Source organism: Acipenser ruthenus, chromosome 2 (assembly GCF_902713425.1).
Source record: "Acipenser ruthenus chromosome 2, fAciRut3.2 maternal haplotype, whole genome shotgun sequence".
Classification (NCBI taxonomy): Eukaryota; Metazoa; Chordata; class Actinopteri; order Acipenseriformes; family Acipenseridae; genus Acipenser; species Acipenser ruthenus.
Genome location: NC_081190.1, coordinates 10,389,514 through 10,400,900, shown reverse-complemented (window position 1 = coordinate 10,400,900; position 11,387 = coordinate 10,389,514). Strand labels below are relative to the sequence as shown.

Genomic DNA, 11,387 nt, shown 5'->3' with positions numbered 1-11,387 from the left:
TGAATCTCAGTGCTCCCTTTCCAGTATTTATTTACCTGAGATCTTCCACTCGGCTTGGTTTTGGTTTTCTTGGGTCTCACAGCTTCAGCCATGTCTAGCACGGAAAGTGATTTCCACTGTTCATGACAGATTCAGGCTCAGTCTCACACAGGTTATCTGCTGTCCATTCTCCCCGATCAACAATCACAGGGACATATCTTCGGAGCACTGCTCTTGTTTAGCTCCATATCAGATGCTTTAGCTGAAGAAGACCTGCAATGGTATTAGTTGTATTCACTTTATTTAAGGACTGTGCTCTGATAGTGTGTGACTTGAGATGTATGCCTGTAGCAGCTTGATCATTTGTTTTCTATAATTTACAAAACTTCATTCAGAACTCCTTCAGGTACAGGGCTTTCTATTTATTGCAGTGAAAAACTGACAGTCCATAATTTACTTAAGCTGATTCATATCAAATAAAATAATAAATACAAACTATTGTTTAAAACAACCATATTCAAAAACATACTAGAACAACAACAGTGCAATCTCAGAATATAATATACAGTACCTTCGTCGTTTTTGCATTCAGTCACTTACTGTTCATTATATATTTATTACTATAGCAAGTCACAAAATAAACACTACATACGTTAAAATTATGTTCCAATTGCAAATTGGCTACTTTGTAATAATAATAATAATAATAATAATAATAATAATAATAATAATATTTCAATCGGTCTACATTCTGTAGTATTTTGTATTTAATCGTATCTTGATGTAACTATCACTGTCACTGTTATCTGCTGTACTATTGAATTGTATTTTGTCACGCTTGTACTTACTTGAACCAAAGTCATTGTATTTATCTTGCTGTTATTGTATTACTTGTACTGTAACACTTGAAATGTATTTGCTTATGATTGTAAGTCGCCCTGGATAAGGGCGTCTGCTAAGAAATAAATAAATAAATAAATAATAATGTATACATACGTTTTTATATTAATTATATGATTATTATATATTCCACCAAAGTGAAATAAAGGTAATAAAACAAGTTGACATGCTCTACATTACACCCTTCTCTACTGTTTTAATTACTCACATTAATGTTTACAGATTTACAACTTTGTTTAAACAGAGTATACAAAACATAAATACATACAACACACACTCATAACATACATATTTTTTTTAACATTACGCATTCTTTGCAAATGTATTTATGACAACTAAAATACTCTCGGTTTCGCATACACATACTTCAGAATATATTTTTTTTACAAGCGCACCCTACCACAACTTACAGTTTTATAGTGTTTTGATTACTAAATATTTACCCACACAGACGGACTCACTACCCTGTTTGTTTTGTTCTTCCAGGAAACATAGGAAGAGAACATCGATCACGTGACCTAAGTCTCCTCCCATCCCAGCTGCTCGCTGTCAGTATGGGGCACGAAAAGGATTAAACTTCTTATCATCACTAATGAAACAGGCGCCATTTTGGCTCTACTGGAGCCAGACCGCTGATACCAAAGAAGTGTAATGACCGCTTGCACCTGTTTAGAGAGAATAAAACTAAACGCATTCTACAGATTTTATCACAGAAATCGCAACATATATATATATATATATATATATATATATATATATATATATATATATATATAAAGATTTAAACGGTTTCGTGACGAAAAAAAGATGTAATAGCATTTGTTGTTCATTGTTAAGTAGATAACCGTTAATATATATTTCTGTTATCACAACACAAACCGTTTTGAATGTCTTTTACGGTATGATTTGATTTTAAGTTTACTCAAGTGTATAGCAAAAGGTCACATTACAAAATAGGACGTCACATTAAAATGAGCTATACTGTTTAATTATTCTTATTTAACTCTTTATTATATAAAAAAAAAAATAGAATACATACTGTACTATATTGAGTTTTTAAACGTTATGCATCAATTCCTGTCCTGACTAAGATGACTAAACAAACATTATTACATGCTTATAGGCATGGCCAAAATCCTTATTTGGTAGTTATAAAAAAAATCAAAAGAAAAAATCAAAACAAACCCCTCTAACCAGGTTAGTAAGGGAAATGAAACCAATGGAAATCTGTGGCTGGCTAAAGGTCTTATTGTGGTAAAATTTCCAAGTACACTATACTGTAATTGTACCATTAATCATGCAAGACTGGAGTTCCTAGTGATACAGTGGTAGTATTTAACAAAATGCACTATACAGTAGTTTAGAGAGCTAATGTTTAATGACTTTGCAGTCTCACAAAAGTATACAATACACCTTGGTAATTGTGTAGGTTAATTTAACAGCTTGGATGTGTAATTCTTATATTAATCTTATATTTACTGCAGTTTACCATGGTTTTACTTCAAGTTTTATTTTCTTCTGGTCTAGGGAGAGTTTGAATAAAGTGGCTCCTTTTAAATAAAAGTGAGACATATTCAATTACAGGACACTCTCAAACAACAATTTGGTTGCACAGTGCAATAAAATCGACAACAACAAAAAAGGATTGAAATTACAGACAAGCTTTCTTCTTCTTTCACCCACTAGTCCTGTAAGTGAAAAGAACTAGCTGATCAGTGACATGTTTGCCCATTGCTATAAATCTGAAATGCAACTCAGCTTTTATACAACAGGTAACTTGGAGACAGAGGTATATACAGTATACAGACACACCTCTATGTACCTAAGAACTTACTGGAGAAATAAAACAGTGTAGATACTTCACTTTGTGTTGTATAAGGAACACTAGACCCCAGTATTAAGGATTAATTTTAATAACTCTACGAACTATGAACCTGATTGTCAGATTGCTGCTTTGATAAAAACATTTTCAATTGAAAGCCCTTTGGAAAGAATTGAGTACTTCTTAAATCAAGCTCAGGAGATGCTCTCTTGGAAGTGTTATAATTGTGAGCGGTGTGGCAGTGACTTCGCCAGCCCCACGGCTCTAAAGCAGCACTTCAGAGCTCGGCACGCCGGCAAGGAGATGTGTGACCGGTGTGGGAGTGAAGTTGCGAGAGAGAAGCTGCAGGAACACAAGCAGGTGAGACAAGCTGACCAATTAACTAAAGCCTGGATTAACCAGTCACCACACCAAATGGACACACTGTATAAGGCTGATATTGTAGAATGACTGGGTTATTCATTTTACCTAAAAAGAAGTTTCTGCAATAATGTAATTAAACATAAAGAAAAAACCTTCAAATAAATAATGTTGTTTAATTTAGGAGCTCCTCCATGCATATTAGTGGTTTCTTGTGAGTTCTGTAGCATTACCAGTGGCACGTTATTGGTGATTGCTTTGGGATTGTGACACCGAGTGTTGTTCCAGTCCTTGCAGTTACCATCACACCGAAGAATAAATACCCACTCACTGAGTCATTCTGCATTGGTAGCAAATAGATTTATTCAAGGAGCGTAGGGAGGGCTCCGAGTGGGGTAGAATGAGTAACAAATGCCCCGCTCCCCAGCACCACAAATCAGGAAGGTGGACCAACACTTTTTCATGCCATTGTAGCTTTCCTTATACTACTGTGCCATTGCCCTTTAAAGGGGCACTTTATTTCATTTTCATAATGTTTCATATCCTGCCTCTCTTATCCTATCATGTGTGTTCTTTATCATTATCTATTTTTATTTCTGCTTAAATTAGTATTTAACAGCAACAAAAAAACAACAACAAAAAACCCTTTTAACCAGGAAAGTAGTAGATGGTAGAAATGTCCCTTTTATACTACTGAATACTGCTTTGTGGTCTTTGAACTCAATGTTAGGTTATGGTTGATAGGGGGTCATCTAACCATTCAACTAAAGGCTCTGTAGTCTTATATTGGCATCAATATTTTCAACTCATCCGCCCCCTGGGAGGAGATCTATTACAATTAACTGTAGAAAGCCAAAGCATTGTTCTGTCACTCCAGGTGGCTCACTATGAAGAGACACATGGAGCCCAGAAGCCTTTGGTCAGGGCTGCCCCGCTGCGGAGAGAGTCCCGCTTCCTGGCTTCCGAGACCTCAGTCACCTGCAGGATGTGCCGGAGAGCTTTTGGGACCAGTTTTGGCAGAGAGCAACATGAGAGGCAAGATCATCATTTCACTGCCAGCAAAAGAGGTAAGGATGGGAAAGGAGCTCCACACAGACTCCAGTACAGTGAGGGTGTATTCCATAGCCTGCTGCTCTGTCACTCCATTGTCAGCCACCTCTACCAGACAAGAATGCATCAGATTGGTCGCTGTTCTGGCTGTGAGCACAGAGGAGTAGAGGAGGTGAGGAGTTCCATTCAGTGTGACCTCAGGGTTACTGTTGGTTACAAACAGTTATTTCTGCCTAGACCTCCACTCCCATTATAAAAAAAATACTAATCTTTACTAAACTATGTGATAAGGCATACTATAGGAAACTGTAGTGTTTTTGGACGATGCAGTAGGATTTTTTTTTATCGGCCCAAAGCACCCCTTCCTTTCACAAGCCTCTGCTACACCACTGCAGTAAATGAGTTTGCTGTATAGGAATAGGCAGCACTGTATCTGTGTGTTTTAAAATAAAAGCCTATCAAATATCAACTGTTTTTTGGCATATTTGTTTATGCAGTGGTGTGTTCAGGGCATGTCAGAAAGCCAGACAGAACTGATCCTGAACCGATAAAGAACAGTGTAAAACATCAGATGCCACCTAATAGGCAGCCATCCTTTACAATCATATACCGGGTGTACTTCTTACTCACATGACAACATGCATCCTACATGATTATTAACAAAATCATCGGTTCAATTGTGGCACTCTCCTCTGCACCTCCTGCTAGTAAAACAGATCCTTCAGTAAATGTCTTCTCTTTACAGCTAGAATGTCCACAGGGTTTTCACCAAACAACATAGTGGATATGAGAAGCTCCCAGCAGCTTAGGCAGTTTGTAGAAACACGGCTCAGACCAGAGTCAGGGCTGATGAAGACAGCCTGTGCTGGAGAAGTGGAGGCGCTGGTGGAGCTGATTGAACAGTGCTGCCCGGTGCCTGTCTCCCGCGTGGTCAAGGTGAGGGAGCCACACGTCTGCCTGCATTGAGGCTGGTGGACAGAGCGCTTAGTGAAGGGCTTGTTTATCATGAGCAACACAGCTTTAGCCAGGGAGATATCAGGCAACCCAGTCCAACTTACTAGAGAGGAGCAAGGTGGATTACAGTGAGTGTGACACAGGGAACGGCTTTCTGTGTGAAAGCCAAAAAACAAGAAAAACTAGCTGTCTACATTCTGCTTTGAAACAAATATACTATAGATAGATATCAAAAGATCAATAAATAGATAGATTGATAGACAGATGAAGGCACTCCTGCTTTTCTTTTTTTTTCTTCTTGTATAGGGCCAGGGATTTTAATTTTTATATAGTTTTTTCTTCTTAATAACAAATATGCTAACCAGCGCTTTAAATAGATTACCTCTTATTAGCTTTATTTACAGCATTACCCCCCCCCCCCCCCCCCCCCCTTTCACTGGGCAGGTCATCTTTTGGTTCTTTATCAGGGTATCTTTGCTGTAGGTCACTGGGTCTGCTTGCAGCGAGACAGCTGGAGTGAGTTCAAAGTACAACGCATACAGTGATTAGACACCAAGACCGGATTAAACTATGGGGCCTATGTACTAAGAGTTGTGCTTGTGCAAATATGATTTGTGCATGCACATGATTGCAACATATGTACGAAAGGGAAATGCCCAGTGCACCTTGATAAATGCGCATGCGCAAATTCGGAAGTGCAACTTTACGCCTCCGCAGTAAGATGCTCCGGGGAATATGCAGATAGGTCATTAGCATCTCATTGACCTCTGAGATGCTCCTGATTACACATGCAGACAAGAAGCGCATGTGCATAATCATAATAAAATGAGCATCTAATTGCTGCATTACTTGCAAATGCTTAACTTTGCACCACGTAGGACTTGATGTAAATGTGTGACAGGGCTATAAAAAGGTGTGCTTGTGTGAGTGTTGTTCTCCAGACAGAGATAAGTAGATGTGACAGGGATATAAAAAGGTGTGCTTGTGTGAGTGTTGTTCTCCAGACAGAGATAAGTAGATGTGACAGGGCTATAAAAAGGTATGCTTGTGTGAGTGTTGTTCTCCAGACAGAGATAAGTAGAGGCCCGGAAAATTCATGTTTTTTTTTAAAGAAATTCACGAATGACAATCAAAAAAAACAACAAATTTCACGGAGTGTCATGAAACTGCCATTTTATTATAAAAAATCAACTCACCAGGAAACACATTTTCTATTTTCATTATATTCTACTGATGTCACTTGTCTAAAGTGTGTTATCATTAATAGTTCATCAGAACATCACCCAAAAACCAAGGCTGAAACATTTTAACATTAAGCCTAGCTACTGAGTCATCTCTTTAAAATGTACATGTAACATTGGAACTGAGTCACTATAGAAACAGTCTTTAAAAATGTAACAAACTTTTGCTAGAAACAAGTCATTTAAAATGGTCTGTGTTGGCTGCAAAAACAAATAACAAGCAGACAAAATAGATTTTTTTTAAAAAAACAACCTTGAATGACAAATGCAAGGGTTTTCTCTTGGTGCATTTTGCAGATTTGGAAAGATGTCATTATTCCTATGATGATTAGAAATCTGCAGGACATTTGCAGTGATAACAGGAGGTAAGATCCTGGTTAGCACTCCGTTAACATGCTGTCTTCCCCAGGGAGGGTCCTTTATTAAAGGCACAGATACACAGGACTGGTCTGACGTTGACGCTGTGCTGTTCAGTGACTCCTTCACGAGTCTGGAGGACTGCAGGAGGAGCCTCACACCAGCACTGGCAGCTCTGGAAAAAAACTTGAAGAATACTGCGATGACTAACAGGTGGAGACTGCTTCATGATATGGGTTTTATTACTGTTGAAACGTTTAATGTGCTTAAGATTTAAACGTTTAAGTAATTAGGTATGTTCCAATACTGTCCCGATACTCGGAGGTTGGTGTAGATTGGGCATCTGAAGTTGCTGCAGTATTATAATTTTTCTCATTGAACTGGACTAGATGTAATCTTGTACAGAGTAGGTGGGCTGCTTTTTAGAAATGTTCAGCCATAAAAACACTTAAAGCCAAAGCTAAATTAACACACAGGCACAATTAGGAGATAATCCAGCCCTGCTTACAGGGTGCAGGGTTAGTGTAGGAGGTTCTTGCTGTACTCACCAGAGCTCTTTGTGACTTTCAGGATATTGATGGAAAAGAAGACAGCATTCGCCCTGAGATTTCAGTTCAAGTGTTTCAACAATACACACAGTCACCATTTCGATGTCATGCTGTGCTATGATACCCTGGGCCCCAGGCCATCCAAAGGTACCTGGGGTTAAATAAGTACAACTGTAAAAAAAATACAGTATAGACTTTGATCAGACTTTCCCTTTGTGCATCCTGCTTATAGCTACCACACTCAGGGCTGTTACATTGCCTCTCTGGTAGAGGCGGTGTCGGTGCGTCACTCTGTTCCTGAATGTTTCAGTGTGATCTTGCAGATGACAAAGGGATGCTGTTCAGGAGGCTGTGTAACTGCGGGCACAGTGACGAGGCTCAGCTGCTCTCCCTTTCCCTGCTGCAATACCAGGTGGATTTTGTGAAGGCTGCTACACTGGGAGTCAAGAATCTAATCCGTTTGGTTAAACACTGGTTCAGGACATCCTTTGCCAAACCCAGCCAAGAAAACAGGTGAGTCAAATGTACTGAAAGGAGCTCCCAGCCACACTCCATTCCAGCCACTTCCAATGGAATGAAGCAAGAGCAAATGCACAGGAGCGCTTTCTGAGAGGCACAAAACCAACACGGAAACAAGCAACTTGCTGAAAGCAGGAGTTCAATTATTCAGTAGTTTGTTGCTAGTCTTATACAGTACAGTTAATAATATATTTATTATTTCTCTTTGAAAACAGGCCTTTGCTTTTGCACCCACTTCAAAATATGTACAGTATACCATTAGAGCTGAAAAGTTCAATATAAGGCTTTTCAAAACAGTTAGAAAAAAATACATGTTACCTTGAAATGCTTCCTCACGGTGCAGATGATCTGTATTATTATTATTATTATTATTATTTATTTCTTAGCAGACGCCCTTATCCAGGGCGACTTACAATCGTAAGCAAATACATTTCAAGTGTTACAATACAAGTCATACAATAAGAGCAAGAAATACAATAACTTTTGTTCAAGCAAAGTAGAAGTGTGGCAAACCACAATTCAATAATACAGCAGATAATAGTGATAGTTACATCAGGGTATGATTAAATAGTGATAGTTACATCAGGATATGATTAAATACAAAGTACTACAGGTTAAACACTTGGCAGATTACAGTATTCTGAAGTACAGGATTAAATGCAGTACAATAGGGGGCAGATAAGAGCAAAATAAAGCACATTTACATGAAGGGTGATAGTGTCCCAGGATACAAACAGAGGAGTTCTACAGGTGCTGTTTGAAGAGGTGAGTCTTAAGGAGGCGCCGGAATGTGGTCAGGGACTGGGCAGTCCTGACATCTGTAGGAAATTCATTCCACCACTGCGGAGCAAGGGTGGAGAAGGAGCGGGCTCTGGAGGCAGGGGAGCGTAGCGGAGGTAGAGCTAGTCTTCTATTATTATTATTATTATTATTTATTTCTTAGCAGACGCCCTTATCCAGGGCGACTTACAATTGTTACAAGATATCACATTATACATTATTTCACATTATACAGATATCACATTATTTTACATACAATTACCCATTTATACAGTTGGGTTTTTACTGGAGCAATCTAGGTAAAGTACCTTGCTCAAGGGTACAACAGCAGTGTCCCCCACTGGGGATTGAACCCACAACCCTCCGGTCAAGAGTCCAGAGCCCTAACCACTACTCCACACTGCTGCCCTAGTGCAGCAGACTTCTAGTGCAGGCGGAGCGGAGAGGTCGAGTGGGGGTGTAGGGAGAGATGAGGGTCTGGAGGTAGCTGGGTGCAGTCTGGTCAAGGCATCTGTAGGTTAGTACAAGAGTCTTGAACTGGATGCGAGTGGTGATCGGGAGCCAGTGGAGCGAGCGGAGTAGTGGAGTAGCGTGGGTGAAGCGAGGCAGAGAGAACACCAGGCGGGCAGCAGAGTTCTGGATGAGCTGGAGTGGACGGGTGGCGGTGGCTGGGATCTGTAGATGAATTGTGAATGCTACTGCTGTTCTCACAGCTCTGATGTTGTGGAGGTGGTGTAAATGCTGCTGCTGTTCTCACAGCTCTGATGTTGTGGAGGAGGTGTGAATGCTGCTGCTCTCACAGCTCTGATGTTGTGGAGGTGGTGTGAATGCTGCTGTTGTTCTTACAGCTCTGATGTTGTGGAGGTGAAGTGTGAATGCTGCTGCTGTTATCACAGCTCTGATGTTGTGGAGGCGAAGTGTGAATGCTGCTGCTGTTCTCACAGCTCTGATGTTGTGGAGGTGAAGTGTGAATGCTGCTGCTGTTCTCACAGCTCTGATGTTGTGGAGGTGAAGTGTGAATGTTGCTGCTGTTCTTACAGCTCTGATGTTGTGGATGTGAAGTGTGAATGCTGCTGCTGTTCTCACAGCTCTGATGTTGTGGAGGTAAGATTGGGCCACACTGGATACCGTGTGTAATAATAACATGCTTTACTTGTTATGTACAGTTGGTGTACAATATTCCTATTCTTAGTAAATACTAGAACTACCAGTAATAATAATAATAATAATAATAATAATAATAATAATAATAATAATAATACGAAGAAGCTCTTAATGTAATCGGGTTTGTATTTGGTGAATAACATTTTTTTTTATATCTGTGCACAAGAGAATTTTGTCACATTCGTAACGGTGGTTGGTTGATCTGTCCCCCGTGTGTAACTGCAGGTTCCGCCGGCTGCCCTCCTCCTACACTGTGGAGCTGCTCACCCTGCATGCCTGGCAGCTGGCTGGGAAGCCCATCTTCTTCATCCTGCTCCAGGGCCTGAGAGCCGTCCTCAGACTCCTGCTGCGCTGCTCGGAGCTCTGCATCCTCTGGGATAAGCTCTACACTCCCTACTGCCAGGGAGTCAGGAGGACACTGCAGGAACAAACCAGGTGCGAAGGCGGCCCCTCTCTGCTTGTGCTGGAGGGGGGGGGGGGGGGGGGGGGGGATTGTGGGATTGTGCTTGCGTGATTTCTCTGGTCAAGGGTCTGATGTGTCACAGTTATCTTAAACGTTGTTGAGAACAACTTTGTATACCGCTTCTTTTTCAGTCATCACATCATGTCTTCTCTCTGAGTATAGCTGGTACACCAGAGTGTCACCCTTAACCTGTCCCTCTACTGCAGAGGGGTCAAACTCCAGTCCTTGAGGGCCACAGGGTCTTCTTGTTTTCATTCCAACTTAAGTCCTCAATTGGACATATTTCATATTTTTCAAGGTCTGTTACAGTTGATGAATTAAAAATGTACACTACCTATGAAACATGATGAGGCTTGGAGAGAAGTGTTTAATCAAATTATTAGACCAATTAAGCAATTGAGAGCTTGGGTGGAACGAAACCTGAAGACACTGCGGCCCTCCAGGAGCCGAGTTTGGCACCCCTGCCCTAGTGGATAGAAGAAATCTATCGTAGAACAATGTATTTAACTGTAACCTGTAGTTGCAGTTAGTGGCTGCATTGCGGTGTACCAACTAAACTTGGAAAGAAGAGTGAGGACTCAGAATGAAAACGATTCTAAACAAGAATAGCACATTAGTTAAGCTAGCTGTGCTATTTCACACCTGTACCACATTGCTGTTTAAATCCCCTCTGTAAAAGACAATGGCTAAAGACAAAGCTTACTCTAATATGCAGAGGGCATTGAATTTCAATGTTCTTGTCTCACTCCAGGCCATTTATTCTGGACCCAGCCAATCCGACATTCAACGTGTGTGAGAACTGCAATGCCTGGGACGAGGTAGCCGTGGTTGCCCGGCAGAGCCTGCTGAAGCCTCTGCTGAATGGTGTGCAGGCGAGTGGCCCCTGGCTCCTCACAGACTCCTGGTAGAAACAGACCCTCAGGACAACACTGCTATTCTGTATTTCTTCAACACTGGGCAAATGTGTTGTTTAGGAAACAAGTACTAAAAACAACACAGCCAGTTAGACAGTCTTTTATTTAGAAAAAATGAATTTACAAGTGTGTCATGCTTAAGTTGCTAATATGCCGGTTGTACAGATTGTTCCATTTTTATTTTATTTTGTCTTTTCTTTGCACAAGGAAAAAGCAAACCAAAAGAGATATTGCATCTGATTTCCTGTTTGATGGCATCACAAGGAAGTTATGCAATCATGTAACTGTAAGGAGACAGACAAAACTGCTGAGAAAAGAGTCACTTTTAGAACACCC

At 40.5% G+C, this 11,387-nt stretch overlaps 3 protein-coding genes across 13 annotated transcripts in view; 2 read left to right on the top strand and 1 right to left on the bottom strand.

The window, feature by feature from the left end:
- LOC131697748 (ectopic P granules protein 5 homolog) overlaps positions 1-1,419 on the bottom strand; it is a 40,639-nt gene extending 39,220 nt beyond the window's left edge. For 8 of the 11 annotated variants that reach the window (XM_058988903.1, XM_058988947.1, XM_058988928.1 and 5 more), the window contains exons 1-2: positions 1,323-1,419; positions 36-252 (exon numbers count right to left, since the gene is read on the bottom strand). In XM_058988903.1, coding sequence (XP_058844886.1) covers positions 36-92 — 57 coding nt within the window. In that variant the 5' untranslated portion in view covers positions 93-252; positions 1,323-1,419. Of the gene's footprint in view, positions 1-35; positions 253-827; positions 935-1,289 lie in introns of all 11 variants that reach the window. The other 3 variants (XM_058988919.1, XM_058988911.1, XM_058988923.1) reach the window with 3 other exon arrangements.
- Positions 1,420-2,707: 1,288 nt separating this feature from the next.
- LOC131704943 (zinc finger protein 20-like) lies at positions 2,708-5,077 on the top strand. The gene is made up of 3 exons (XM_059006550.1): positions 2,708-3,061; positions 3,939-4,260; positions 4,857-5,077. Exons 1-3 carry the CDS (start codon positions 2,903-2,905, stop codon positions 5,075-5,077), a joined length of 702 nt encoding a protein of 233 aa, XP_058862533.1. The 5' UTR covers positions 2,708-2,902.
- Positions 5,078-6,796: 1,719 nt separating this feature from the next.
- Positions 6,797-11,349, top strand: LOC131697747 (2'-5'-oligoadenylate synthase 2-like). Its single transcript, XM_058988898.1, has 5 exons — positions 6,797-6,876; positions 7,234-7,358; positions 7,535-7,724; positions 9,900-10,109; positions 10,889-11,349. Exons 1-5 carry the CDS (start codon positions 6,866-6,868, stop codon positions 11,043-11,045), a joined length of 693 nt encoding a protein of 230 aa, XP_058844881.1. The 5' UTR covers positions 6,797-6,865; the 3' UTR covers positions 11,046-11,349.
- Positions 11,350-11,387: the final 38 nt, after the last annotated feature.

Coding starts and splice junctions, on each gene's coding strand:
- LOC131704943 (XM_059006550.1), top strand. CDS start 2,903: ATGCTCTCTTGGAAGTGTTATAATTGTGAGCGGTGTGGCAGTGACTTC. Junction 3,062..3,938: donor AGCTGCAGGAACACAAGCAG/GTGAGACAAGCT, acceptor CTGTCACTCCAG/GTGGCTCACTATGAAGAGAC. Junction 4,261..4,856: donor GATTGGTCGCTGTTCTGGCT/GTGAGCACAGAG, acceptor TTCTCTTTACAG/CTAGAATGTCCACAGGGTTT.
- LOC131697747 (XM_058988898.1), top strand. Junction 7,359..7,534: donor GGGCCCCAGGCCATCCAAAG/GTACCTGGGGTT, acceptor GTGATCTTGCAG/ATGACAAAGGGATGCTGTTC. Junction 7,725..9,899: donor AAACCCAGCCAAGAAAACAG/GTGAGTCAAATG, acceptor GTGTAACTGCAG/GTTCCGCCGGCTGCCCTCCT.